Source organism: Chelonoidis abingdonii, chromosome 5 (genome assembly GCF_003597395.2).
Source record: "Chelonoidis abingdonii isolate Lonesome George chromosome 5, CheloAbing_2.0, whole genome shotgun sequence".
Taxonomy (NCBI): domain Eukaryota; kingdom Metazoa; phylum Chordata; order Testudines; family Testudinidae; genus Chelonoidis; species Chelonoidis abingdonii.
The window spans coordinates 47,183,283-47,197,125 of record NC_133773.1 but is presented as its reverse complement, the minus strand read 5'-3'; the positions used below and the strand labels follow the sequence as shown (position 1 = coordinate 47,197,125).

Here is a 13,843-nt window from a genome sequence, read left to right as displayed (position 1 = left end):
CCAAGAATCTCCATATGTTACAAATAAAGCCAATAAAAATAAATAGATCACCATGATACACAGCATCTTCAGAGTACAGATGCAATTATGAGCTGCCTAAGTATCTATCTGGTGGCTTTTGATAACATCTGAGTCTCTTGCCTGACTTCTAATGTGGTAATCTCTCCATTCCCTATTCATTATTTTAATTTGTAATATGTCATGTACTACGATACATCACAACCGTAAGCAGTGCCCCTCAAGAAACAGGTAGTACTAGATGACTACCATTATTTTTTCTGGTAACAAACAATTAAATATTGCACATAATCCCTGATTATTTTTTTTTAACAAACAACCCCACATTTATGACCAGAATTTAATTAGTCAGATTACAGCTGGCTGCAAAGCCACAAGCAGTAAGAGTTCTAAATAAACCCATCAGTAAGTAGTGTATATAAATGCCTAATTTCAAGAGCAGTACATTTAATAGTTTATATGAATCTTCATATTTTTTAAATTTAAAAAATGAGTGATTATACATTTGCTGTGACTCAGAAGCAGTTTTCCATACATGGGAAGGAATGCAGGATATGTTCCATTAAGTGCAAATAGAGCAGACAATTTTTCTAATTAATAAACATAATCTTTGAGTGACAAGCCAAGCGCTTTCATGGATGAACTAACATTCTGAGTCTTTATCTCTCGGGTTTATAGGTTATGGAGGCAAAAGAATAAAAAGATCTCTGGGGCCATGAATGAGAAAAATGTAATAAAATAGCTGTCACTAGAACTGGCTGGAAAACAAGGATTTCATTTTGTGAAAAATTTTGAGGTTTTGACATTTGGTTCCATTCTGATGCAGAGCAAAACCAAGGCTTATTTTTTGCTGAGACAGAGAGGCCCTAGATTCTCCAAGTGGTTAGAGGCTAGATATGTTTCCTGACCATTGGGCTGTTTTGGGATCTCTCTCTCTCTCCCCTCCCCCCATCCTGGACCTGAGAAACTCTCATCATACCCAATATGGTCTGAAAAAAGTTCTTGTTTCAATGAACTGGCATTTTCTAATAAAAAAAATTGCCAAAGAGTTCCAGACCAGCTTTAGCTACCAAACTCTGGAAAACATTAAGATATTTTAACTCCTTTTTTTATCACTGCATTTCCTTTTCAATAATTTCTCATTACCTATGGGCTGGAGCTTTTCCTGTATAATTAGCATTCTGTGTGTGCCTAATTTAAGGCAAAAAGTTGCTGGAATCCTCTGCAGCATAAAATAGTGGGAGTGGGGAGGGAACTCTTTCCAGATTTATTCATCCTATGGCCAAACTGCTGCCTGTGTAAAGTTTTCTCTGTTCTTTATCTGTGTTACTAAGAGCAGAAGTGATGTTAGGAGTGCAGCTGGGCAGTCCTTTTACAAGATCCAAGGTTGCAAACAAATTACAACCTCAAATGTTGTTGAGGTCCACAAGATATGCACTGTAAGATATGTGTAACTGCTGGGGCAGCAATGTACTTCAAACAGAGTTGTCAAGGAGGGTATAAAACTGCAATCAAGTTTTAACTGTTCAAGCTAGCTTTCCCTACCCACCTGCAAGCCCTGACTGAAGCACCAGGCCTGACTTGTCATCTTATGTTCATCCAGCCGCTGACTGTTCCTCTCCAAGTGCAGCACCTCCATATTCCCCTCACTCACACTCAGGCCTCCAGTTCTCCCTATCATATTACACCCGTATATGAACTGTTTCATTAAAAAATAATTAATGCCTGAAACTATATACCAGCAATACCTCTGAACATAAAGGTTACAAAGTACAAGGATTTAGAGGAGAAACAACAACGCATCATCGGTATTACAAATCAAAACTTACAGGCAAAGTTCCACTTCAAGATAGTCTTTAGTCTCACTATTCAGAAAAAAGGATTCAACAACTGCAAAAAAAAACAAAAAACAAAAACCCCCAAACCCAAAGAATTCCAAGAATTAAGAAAGTTTGTATTTGGGAAAAGAAAAAAAATCTCTGCATGAATCCGGAATATGCCCCTGCACGCAGAATGCTAAGTATTGACTAGGAGGGCTTAAGTGACCATCCTGGAAATAAGGGGAAGCTGTCAACATGACAACACCAAGGTGAATACCATAAAGCTATTGCCTGTGATTATATCTGTGGGATAGTCTCAGTCTTCATAGGTAAACCACATGTCCTCTAAATTATTCTTTTATTCATCTTTAAGATGTTTCAGGCATCGCAGAGTTGTGAGGACAGAAAGACTGTCTCAATAATGTGATAATCGTATTATGAATATATGAGTGTATTTTTCCCACAGGACAAATACAAATACTGTCTGTGGTGGGATGTCTAGGAATGCATACTGTGTAGTTAAACACCAATATATTTGGAAGGGGACAGATCTGGTATTGAAGGAATAGGGTAGATTGGTCTGCTTTGGCCTTACCCCTGAAGTGATCTGCCACCAAAAGCAGCCTTTAAATAAAGGTTTACTATGATTCTAAAAGGATTTGGTTTGACTTTTTAGTGAAAGTTCTGATTATTCTGAACCAGACTTCCCCTGACTGAGAAACACTCTTTTGTTTCTGCATTGCAGCACTGCACTTTGTAATGGATAAGCGCTCCAAAATATGAAAGAATGCTACTGTTAGAGCTGGGCAACATTTTTTACAAAAAAGTTTTCTTGAGGAAAAATTGCCTTATTTCAAAATGATGTTTTATTTACAAATTGTTGACATCTTCAAAATGGTCCATTTTTTCAAAACTTTTTGGGATTTTTTAATTAACTTTATTATAAAAAATCATCAACTTTTTTCTTAACTACAAATGTAATTTATGTTAAACAGAAATGTTTGTAAGATGCAGTTTTCAGTAAATGAAAGTGTTCAATTTCAAATGCAATTTTGATTTTAAAAAAACCCCTGACATAGAAACATTCACAAAAAAACAAAAAAGCCTCTTTAAAACCCTGCAAAATAGAAGATTTCAGAGTTTCTCAAGAAATCGTTTCTTTTTCAATCAGCTTCAGCCAGCACGTGTATATAAGTAATTTTAACTGCAAGCCTTCTTAGACTTCTGGAAAATGAATATTCCAAAACATGTTTTATGTTCCTCTGTCATCAAGTTGCTCCTAAATATAACTGTTTATTTTATATGGTGTGACAAAGTTCCTCCTCTACCTTGGTAGGTCCTGCGCTTCTTGGCAGATTTGCTCACCTCAGTGATCTTCCCCACAGTCTGGGTCAACTCCTCCTGTGTCTGATCAGGAGTTGGGAGGTTTGGGGGGAACCCGGGCCCGCCCTCTACTCCGGGTTCCAGCCCAGGGCCCTGTGGATTGCAGCTGTCTATAGTACCTCCTGTAACAGCTGCATGACAGCTACAACTCCCTGGGCTACTTCCCCATGGCCTCCTCCAAACACCTTCTTTATCCTCACCACAGGATCTTCCTCCTGATGTCTGATAATGCTTGTCTCCTAAATCCTCCAGCAGTACACTCTCTCACTCTCAGCTTCTTGCTCCCAGCTCCTCACTCACACTCCTTCTCCTCTGGCTCCTCCCTGCCTGACTGGGGTGAGCTCCTTTTTAAATCCAGGTGCCCTGATTAGCCTGCCCTGATTGGCTGCAGGTATTCTAATTAAAGTAGCTATCTCCACTGCCTTCTAGAAAGGTCTTAATTGGCTCCAGGTGCCTTGATTAACCTGGAGCAACTGCCATTTGATTACCAGGTCCTAGGGATTTGTTTAGCCTGGGGCTAACATACCTGTTTCTCAGTACTTTACTGTAGCCATCTGGCCTTGCCCCATCACAATGGTTAATTTTAGCAATTCTTCTCATACATACAGAGCATGATAATTTTAACTCAGAGACTCTTAATTTGTTATCAAACTAAATATTTTTCATATCTTGACACTACTGATCATTTTGAGACACACCCTACAGTGCACCAGAAAAAGGAGGAGTTTGAGATAATTTCTGTTCCCTTCCAGACTTGGGTGCAAAAGACAGTCCATCTACCAAACAAAAACATTTGAGTGCATCTCTATGATCTGTGAGGCAAAGACAAAAGAAAACTAGGACTCCTAGTGATTTACAGAACTCCAGATTGAAAGCCTGTCAATTTACTGGAGGAACTTCTGGAGCTACTGCCCAGCATGGTACTGGAATCCCTCAGATTCCTGGTCCTCAGTGACCTTAACCTCCATATAGACAATGAACATGATACAGTAGTACTTGATTTCATGGCCTACACGGAAACCATGGGATTCTCCCAGGTGGGCTCTAGCACCACACATGCAAATGGACATATGTTGGATTCTATCTTCAGCCTAGAAGTATATATTAGAGGCAACAACATACCATTTTCCATATGATCATAACCCCATCCAGGCAAGATCATAGCTTTCCCTCCTTTCCACCATTATAGTGAGCATCCAAATTCTGGTCCACCCCTGAAGATTCCTGAACTCGCTAAGTTTGCAACTCAGCCCAGGAGGCCAAGGCGCTGATGAGTTAGTACAACAGAACCATCACTTGATGTTAAGTACCACTGATGCCTTTGTCTCAAGCCACGCGTTCACCCAACTTGACCAATAAGATCACCTTGATTCACAGATTAACCACTACAGAAGACACGCATAGGCAGAAAGTTAGAATGCCCATGGTACAAAAAGACACTTTGAATCCACCCACCAGCACCACAAACAACTCTTACAGGACTACACCACTGCAATAAGGAGGCAAAATAAGCCTTCTACCCCGTGCAATCAATGCAACAGACTGCCGTCCAGCAGAACTATTTCATATAGAAAACCAGCTAATCAATCTCGACTGCCTAGACCAGATATCAGACTCATGCATTAAAATTTTTTTAAGAGCTGTCAGTGTACTTCACTGATAAGCTCAATACAAATGCATATGGACCACATACTGGGAAAAAACGGAAAAGAAAATTTCACTTCTGAACAGATTGTAACATCCACCCTACCACTCCTGACTGAGTCTGGCCCTATCACACATGCTAAAGCTCAATAAGCCCTGAAATATATTAAAGCCACAACCTGTGAAATGGATCAGTGTTCCCCTTGGCTGGTGGTAGCCAGTAAAAAGCAACTATGCCCACTACTAATGGAAAGTCATTGCCTCCTTCAGAGACCCATACCTACCAAACTTCCTGAAAAAATGTAATAGTTTATTTGATACTTAAGCCATCACTTGACCCTAAAAACCTTTCAGCTAGCAACCCATTTTCAACCTCCCATTCCTAGACAAAATAACTGAGAAAGTAGTAATCAAGCTCCAACAATGCTACATAAGCCAACACCTTGGATGACACACAAGCCAGTTTCAGACAACGGCACAGACAGCTGTGGTGACACGAAGAGATGGCATTCCTATGGCCACGATCATAGGCAAGATTTTTAGGCTAGTACTGCTGTACTTCTCTTCAGCTTTTGACAAACTGGACCACGAGGTACTGCTAACACTCTTACATAACACAGCAGGAGTAGATAGCCCAGCACTACAGTGGTTCCAATTGTACCTCTCCAGAAGAGCTCAGAGTGTGGTGATGGTTCACTCTCTCTGAAGGCCCTCACCTGTTTGGTCCTACAGGGATCCATACTATCCCTGCTTCTTTTTAATACCTACCTGGGAGACAGTGAGAGGCCATGGGTTCAGCTGTCAACAGTATGCTGATGACACTCAATATATACCTCATCCTCAACTGATGCAGCCAACACCACTACTAAAATATAGAACACCTACAAGAAATCAGCTCTTGGAATAAGAGAAGCTATGCAAGTTGAACCCACGTGAGACCAAGTGGTGCTCAATGGAAAGGCAAAATGCTATATAGCAGCGGATCTCAAACTTTAGCAACCTGACAACTCCCATTTTGATTCAAAATTGTTCAGGGACCCCCAAATCCCCAGCTCAGCCCCAGGCCCCTCTCCCACTCCACTCTTCCTCCCAGACCCCACCCCACCCCTGCCCCTCCTCTTCTCTGCCTCTTTCTGTCCCCTCTCCTGAGCACCCTGTCCCCGATCCTGCCCCTCCCTCCCAGCACCTCCTTCATGCCACTGAACAGCTATTCCCTGGTGTGCAGAGGTGTTGGGGGGTGGGGAAGGAGTTTATCAGCAGGGCCTATGGCCCTGGACATGATTATTCCCCCTAGCATGCTCCATCCTTGCTCCTCTCCCCCTCCCAGCACCTCCTTCACGACACTAAACAGCTGTTCCCCAGATTGAAAGAGGCATTGGGAGGTGGGGGAGGAGTTGAGGGAAGGAGGGGGAGGAGTTGATCAGCAGGACCCAGGGACCTCCTGGAGTACCCTCGCAGACCCCAGTTTGAGAAACGCTGCTATATAGAACTATCAGACACACTGGCCCAGTCTTCCATTGAAAGTATAAAGTCCTCATTCATCAAAGTGGTGCACAACCTCACTGACTTTTCATTAAGTTTGGATGACCAGGCAGCATCAGTATTTAAAAATGCCTTTATTTAAAAAAATCTCCAGCTTCATTCTTTCCCCACACATGAACACCTGCCCAAAGTGATCCATACATTCATCACCTGGTAGATGGATTTCTGAAATTCACTGTATCTGAAACCAAACTTTAAGACCACAGAATCATAGATTATTAGGGTTGCAAGGGACCTCAAGAGATCTAGTTCATCTAGTCCAACACCCTGCTCAAAGCAGGACCAATCCCCAAATCGCCCCCTCAAAGACTGAACTCACAACCCTGAGCCAATGCTTAATGGTTTAGCAGGCCAATGCTCAAACCACTGAGATCCCCCCTGAAGGAAAGTGTCTCTCTACCTGACCAGGGACTTGAACCTTGGACCCTTGGATTAAAAGTCTGATGCTCTACCAACTGAGCTAGCCAGGCTTCAGCTAGTACAAAATACAGTTGGCTGCTTCTCCAGAATATAGTCCACCATAAGCACACCAGGCCAGTTCTCCAATACCTCAAATTCCAGTCAGCTTCAGTTGCTAGTTTAAAGCTTTAGTCCTAATCTTCAAAGCAATTAATGCACCAAGTCCCAGCTTCCCAAATTTTTGTTTATGAACCATCATGACAATTGTGATCCTCTGGGACAATGCAGATCACAAAGCTCAAGACAAAATAAGCGAGAGATGAGGACAAAGCATTCTCAGCTGAACAGATCGAACTATAGACACGCTTCCAGAGGTCTAAAGTTACCCAATACATTTCTTTGAAAATTGTGCTTGCGAGGGGGTCAAATCCTGGGAGCGGGGGAGGAGGAGGAAGGTATAAATACTCTTCAAGCACAACGCAAGGTAAACTTTGTTCACTTGAGACAACAAAATAAGACACATTAAATTTGGCAGAACTTCATAATATTATCATTCCTCTCCTTTCTTGCATGATTTGATCATCAGTGAGCTAATAAGAATGTTGACATTTAAATTACCATTAGAGTCAACACTACTTTGAGTTAATGGGAGAAATTTTCTCAGAGCTATTTCAGGCTGTTTGCAGTCACAGGTAGATATTACAACATAGGTGTTAGTGTTTTTCCACATTCTGAAATCTATCTCCATAACTCTCTCTCTCTCTGTGTGTGTGTGTGTGGTGTATTGTGTGTATGTGGTGTGTGTGCTGTGTGTGTAGTGTGTGTGGGTGTGTGTGTGCTGTGTTGTGTGTGTGTGTGTGTGTGTGTGTGTGTGTGTATTATATATATATAAATATATTTCTCACCTTCGTAATCCCAGAGTCCATCAAAAGGCTTTCCTGGCTCACCAGATGGGGCAGAAAGGTCATCAAAGAACAGGGAATTCACTTCCATTATTAATCCTTGGTCACCTGCCTTAAATCTGATGATCACTGGCTCATGCATCACCTTTATGCTGTCCCAGGTATTTGTAATCTTGTATTCCAACTACAGAAGATTACAGAATTGGAAAAAGAAATAATGTAAAATGGGTAAATGCTGGGTACCATCCTGTGGTATTGGGAATTGTGCCTTAATGTCTTAATAGCAAAAGCAGTATAAAGTTACCATTTATTTTGATGGATTCTGAATGTATGGGATCCTTTAACAGGGGAAAAAAGACTGAGGAGTTATCATGTCTGCCTAGGATATAGCAGCAATTAAAAAGTCAAATGAGATGATTGGATGCATTAAAAAGGCATAAAAATGATGATGATACTAGGCTGAACAATGATCTCTCTTTTGGAGTACTATGTATCATTTGGCTGTCTGATCTGATGTGCCAATGCAACAGCACCCTCTTTGGTCAGAAAGAGCATTGCACCAGAGGTCACACGATTTGGCAGGGCAGTCATCTCCTCTTGCCTGCGTCTCTGTGGTAGCCCCATACTGGGCTATGGAGGTTGTTAGCCTCAGTCCCATTGGGATGTGTAGGTTTTCTCCTTCTACTTGGCATGGTCAGTTGATCCGAGTGCTCAAGGGTCTGGAAATTCTTTGCATTCTCTAGTCTCTCAGAGAACCCAGACCTGCCCACTCCACTGGGTTCCAGCTCAGAACCCTAAAACCAGACAGACAGACAGACAGAATCAGGCCTCAACAACTCCTCCTGGTGTGCCCTGAACTATTTCTTACCTTGCATCATTTCTATAAGCTTTTCCAGCCTGTAGATCCGGTCATCCCTTGTCCGGGTGCTCTTTCTGCACAGCTTCTCAGCACCTTGCTGGAACGAGTTTCCTTCTCCAGCTTGCTTGCTCCCCTGGCAGCCACTCCACCCCCCTACTTCCCAGCTCTTATTTTCCCAGCTGCCGTGAGGCTGTCAATCACCACTGACTAGCAGTACAGTACAGACCCATTTACGCACGGATGTCGGGAGTCAAGCCATCATGACCACATGTTAATGGACCATGGATTAAGACAGCTATGCTAAAAAAAAGGGTCTATGATTCACTCAGAAAAAAATGCCGTTATTTTCTGCTCTTTCGGGCTCGCATTTTTTTTTCTCTCTTATGAAGTCTGTCATTCGCCGCAGTTGAATGATTTCAATATTTTCCACATTTTGCTCCTCCACAATGACTAAGCATGCATGATATGTCTTTACCAATATCCGTAAAGACGTACAACACATTTCCACCCTGCACTTCCTGTTGATTTCTATGTCAGTGAGTTCTGACATTTGCGAGTTACAGTGCAATAAAGCAGCCCCGGGCGCACTAGTTCACTACCCGTCCATAAGAGCAATGCATGTAGAGCGTTCTGACTCTGTGGCTACAGCGCTGCTGGTACTCCACCTCAGTGAGTGGAATAATGTTTGCTGCGCCCCCACTGGAGCACCGCGGCGCCAGTGCAAACGAGGTATTGCATTACTGTGCTCTGATTGACCACTGGAAATGTCCCATAATCCCCTTAAGTCAAGTGGCCACTCTTGTCATTGTTTTGACCTCACTGTAGGAATGCAGATATGCCCTTTCAAAGCTCTGTTTCTGACAGCTGGCTGCTTATCTGCTCCAGGACAAAGGAACCATTACTGAAGAATGCTGCTTGCTTTGAATGAGTGAGAGAGAGGTGGGGGGGAGTTCTGCTGTGTCTGAACTTACAAGACAGCATGCTGACACGCTCTCAGACCCCCAAAAACCCTCTCTCTCTCCCTCCACATACAACACACTCCCTGTCACACTCCATCCCACTCCCCACATTTGAAAAGCATGTTGCAGCCACTTGCATGCTGGGACAGCTATCACAATGCACTGCTCTTTGTGGCATTGCAAGAGCTGCTAATGTGGCCATGCCAGTGTGCTTCCAGCTGAGAGTATAAACACTCAACAGTGTTTTCCCTGCTGCGGTCTCTGAAGACTGGTTTAACTCCCAGTGCTCTACAGCTGCAAGTGTAGCCATGCCCCTAGTGAGCCAATCTGTAGCGCTACATAGCAAGTTCCTGTATTGCATGTCAACAAGTCTCATGTGTTAAACAGGTAGCACTGGGAGGCACGGTGCTACCACGTGTTAAGCGGATTCGCACATAAACGGGTCTATACTGTACCTGCATTAACCTCTTGGTTGCCAGGTCACCATGTGATATATACCGGCCTCCTTAGGCAAGAACATAGATAGTAGAGAGTGAAATGATCCACAAGGGACAACAAAGGAGGTACAGGTCTAATATGATTTACAGATTATTACATTTTAAACAAGAACTATATTAAAAGAATGTTACGGTTGCAAAGTCAAGCACTCAAAATTTGGGAAATGCCTGAATTAAGGTTGCCCATGCAATCTTAATTTGACTACTTGTGAATAAGCATTATAAGAGTCTTTAATAAAATAACCACATACAGTACACTCTCGCTATAATGAACCCCTCAAGATCCATGCTCTTTGTTCATTATAGCCAGGAGTTCGTTATAGCAAAAGAGACCCATGGTGGACGGGGGCGGGGGCAACAGATCCTCCAGCTCCAGGGCTGCTATCTCCTCCAGCTCTCAGCCTCTGCTGCAGCCCCAGGGCTAGAGGAGCTATCAATTCCCACTGCAGCAGCTGGGCTCGAGGTGGGATCCAGGGACTGGGTTCATTAGAGCCCAAGGTTCATTATTGTGAAAGGCATTATAGTGAGGATGAACTGTACTATTTTTTTTTCATAGGGCCCCTATCCCTTATTAAGAGCAGAGAATGGACAGTGTTTGGTGACTGAATCAGGGCTGTGTAATGAATGAAGCTGTTGTCTGTAGGCACCATACCTCACTTGTTGCAGAAGTTGGAAGGTGTATACTGAACAAAGTGAGAAATTTCAGGAGAAGAAACATTGGTTTCATGGTAAAGACAGCTGAATGCTGCCCTGGGGACTTGAATTCTCTCCCAGCCTCTGCCACAGAGTTCCTATGTCATGCTGGGCAAGTCACTTAAACCAGCTCAGTACAAGGGGAATCTTCAGAGAATTCATTTGCCAAACTCTAAAGTCTCTACTGATCATGTGCAAACTAAAATTTTCAGAGGCAAAGGGCACAGCCCTGAAAACAAGGTGAACCCCAACCAAATCTCAAGTCCCTGCTCCAAAGCATGGAACCATCATAGCTTCTCAACTAAACAGTTGCAAGAATATTTTTAATATGAGCAAAGCAATGCATTTGTCCTTAATCTTATTCTGAGAAACATATTAACCATTTTTACTAAAATTTTTCAAAAATTCATTTGGAAGCAGACACCTGACATGGAATATTTCAGCCCAATTTATTAACGTTTGGGAAAGTTATAAATAATTAAAAAAAGGGTCTGATAATTGAAAATATTTGGCAACCTTAACATTAGGTGTCACTACCTAAACTGCCTATAATAAAATATTATAGAACAAGAAAATACTACTTGGCACAGCATATAGTCAACCTATGGAATTCACAGCTGCAGGATACTGTAGCTAAAATTAAAAAGAATGAATAATTTTATGACAGCTATTACTCATGCCAAAGTGCAAGCTAATTGCCTGCAGCAGGGATCAGGAAGAAATCCTTCCATGAACAATTGGTGAGGTGAACCAGCAGGTTTGGGAAATGTTAGAGGCAGGATATTAGACTAGATGGAGTAATGATATAAATCCACAAGGGGAAATTCTACATTCCTATGAATATTCATCGTAAAATACCTTTAAATTGTTTGTCTCTTGTGGAACACACAACATACTCAAATGTACTGTACATGTATTACTATAGCTACTAAAAATCCTGAATACATCATTTTGAAATGATCATGCCTAATGCAACCATACACATTGCCTACTGGAGCTTCACATATCACCGTTCTGTTCACTACATCGGCTGCAGTTAGTCTTGCTTTTAACCAGAGGAAAAACAAGTCATGAAATGCACAGAAGTTTAGTAGTACAAGCCCGGGTTTCTAGAATCGTGAATTCTCCTGATGATATTATTAAAGATGCCATGATGCCAGCATACAAGCAAGTGAACACAAAGAGTCTGGCTGTGGTATAAGTAAGTGCTAACCAACATAACTAAGGGTTAAATCAGGAGTAAAGCAGCTTCCAGTACTTTTGATGAAGCATCTCTCAAGTATACAGCAAAATAAAATTGCTTATTGAAAAGGAAAGGAGAAATGCAGTACAATTATCAAGCTTCAATAATGTTATTACAAATATATTATAATTAAGCACAGTGTGGTACACTTTAGAAATGGAGTTGACATGAGGAAGATTAAATTACTATTTTTAAAATTGTACATAAAGCATATTGAAAATTGTGTTGTGCATACTTCAGAAACATTTAGCTTGTCTCAAAGTAAAAATGTACCAGGGGTGAGATTCTATGCAGTGTCTTGCAGAGACACAAAACAGAACTTCTAACCATATTAAATAACAGAGAAAAATAAATAATAAAAAGCTCTATGCTTTATTGCTTCTTTGAAGTTGCCAAAAGATGTTCTCATTATTTGAAAAAGACTTTTTATGCTGCTTGATTTTGTAAATATTAAGTCCTGATTTTCCATTCCACTGGATAAAAATCTGATTAAGGCCATGTTTTTATACCACAAAGGAGCAGCAAAAGGCATAAACAAACTTTTAGAGTTTGCCTTTTAGGTTATGTCTACACTATGAACCTTGTAGTGGTACAGCTGTAGCTGCACCACTCGAAGGTCTCCCATGTAGCCACTCTATGCCAGTGGGAGAGAGCTCTCCCACCGGCATAATTAAACCACCCCCAATGAGCAACAGTAGCTATATCCACACTTTTGTCGGTGAAGCTTATGGTCCGGGTATATTTTTTTACACTCTTCTGGCTGACAAAAGTTTTGCTGACAAAAGTGCTAATGCAAGCAAAGCCTAAGAAAACTACCTCTATTCATCAAAAGTATTTAAGGCATTATAGACTTTTTGGAAGGCGTGCGTGAGCTCATATTAAACTCTTGAAGAATAAGATATTCTTCAAACCATTCTTACGTCACAAACATTTGTATGTTATAAGTCTTACAAACTTACACTTACCTCACTCCTTTTACCCTCCAGTGATTTTGTCTGATTATTATTAGTGAAAACATTTCTACTTTAGGGAATACAAAAAAAAGACAGAAACTGTGAATAGATAATGGTATGGTATAATTTAGTAATTCTGTTGATATAACATACAATTGCACAACTTAGAAATATAGCCATCAAAAACAGTTCTGTACAAACACAATTTTTAAGGGATTCCTTATTTTAGAAATAATATAGGGAGTGGAAATAGATGAAGATAGCTGGGTTGGTAAAGCATCATTATAACCTTCTTCTTCCATCTAGTGGCAAGAAGGAGTAAAAAACTAGGTATCTGGGAACATTGTCATAAAACATTTACAAATGCCAACTCCAAAGACTCATTGATGTGACAAAGAGTGGGTGAGTAATGCAGGAAGCCTAAAGTTTATATATGAGTTCATAAGGGTGATAAAAAATAAAGTCAGAAGGAATTAGAAATACACAAGCTAAGACAAGCCAAAGTTCTGTTTTTGCAGGTATATTATTCACTCAGCTTAATATTTGAATTTTCCAGACTAGTCAGTCTAGATAATTTGATTTTATGAGAACTTGTCACTATCTGATGCTGGATTCTGATTCAGTAAAGATTCTCTATGAAATTTTAATGAAACTGCTTAAGAATCTATTCACACAATGATCGGAGTCATCTAAGGACCAACACAGACAGTTTGAGGCATCTAGTGCCCTGTAACTGGGGGTTTTAGCAAAATGTAAAAAAGGAAGTCTTATTAAAAATCAATTATTTCCTCTGAATTACCATTCACAGGAGAAGCAGCAGAGAATCCTGTGGCACCTTATAGACTAACAGACGTTTTGGAGAGTGAGCTTTCGTGGGTGAATACCCACTTCGTCAGATGCAGGTAGTGGAAATTTCCAGGGGCAGGTATAT

General features: G+C 41.2%; 1 protein-coding gene and 1 non-coding gene across 2 annotated transcripts in view; both read right to left on the bottom strand.

Annotated features, from left to right (window-relative positions):
* Positions 1–66: 66 nt before the first annotated feature.
* The window catches only part of C5H4orf33 (chromosome 5 C4orf33 homolog), a 42,807-nt gene continuing 29,030 nt past the window's right edge, over positions 67–13,843 (bottom strand). The window contains exons 6-9 of the mRNA XM_075066277.1: positions 12,925–12,982; positions 7,712–7,892; positions 1,848–1,908; positions 67–1,717 (exon numbers count right to left, since the gene is read on the bottom strand). Coding sequence (XP_074922378.1) covers positions 1,696–1,717; positions 1,848–1,908; positions 7,712–7,892; positions 12,925–12,982 — 322 coding nt within the window. The 3' untranslated portion in view covers positions 67–1,695. The remainder of the gene's footprint in view (positions 1,718–1,847; positions 1,909–7,711; positions 7,893–12,924; positions 12,983–13,843) is intronic.
* On the bottom strand, positions 6,805–6,877 carry TRNAK-UUU (transfer RNA lysine (anticodon UUU)). Its single transcript has one exon. It is a non-coding gene; the product is annotated as a tRNA-Lys (tRNA).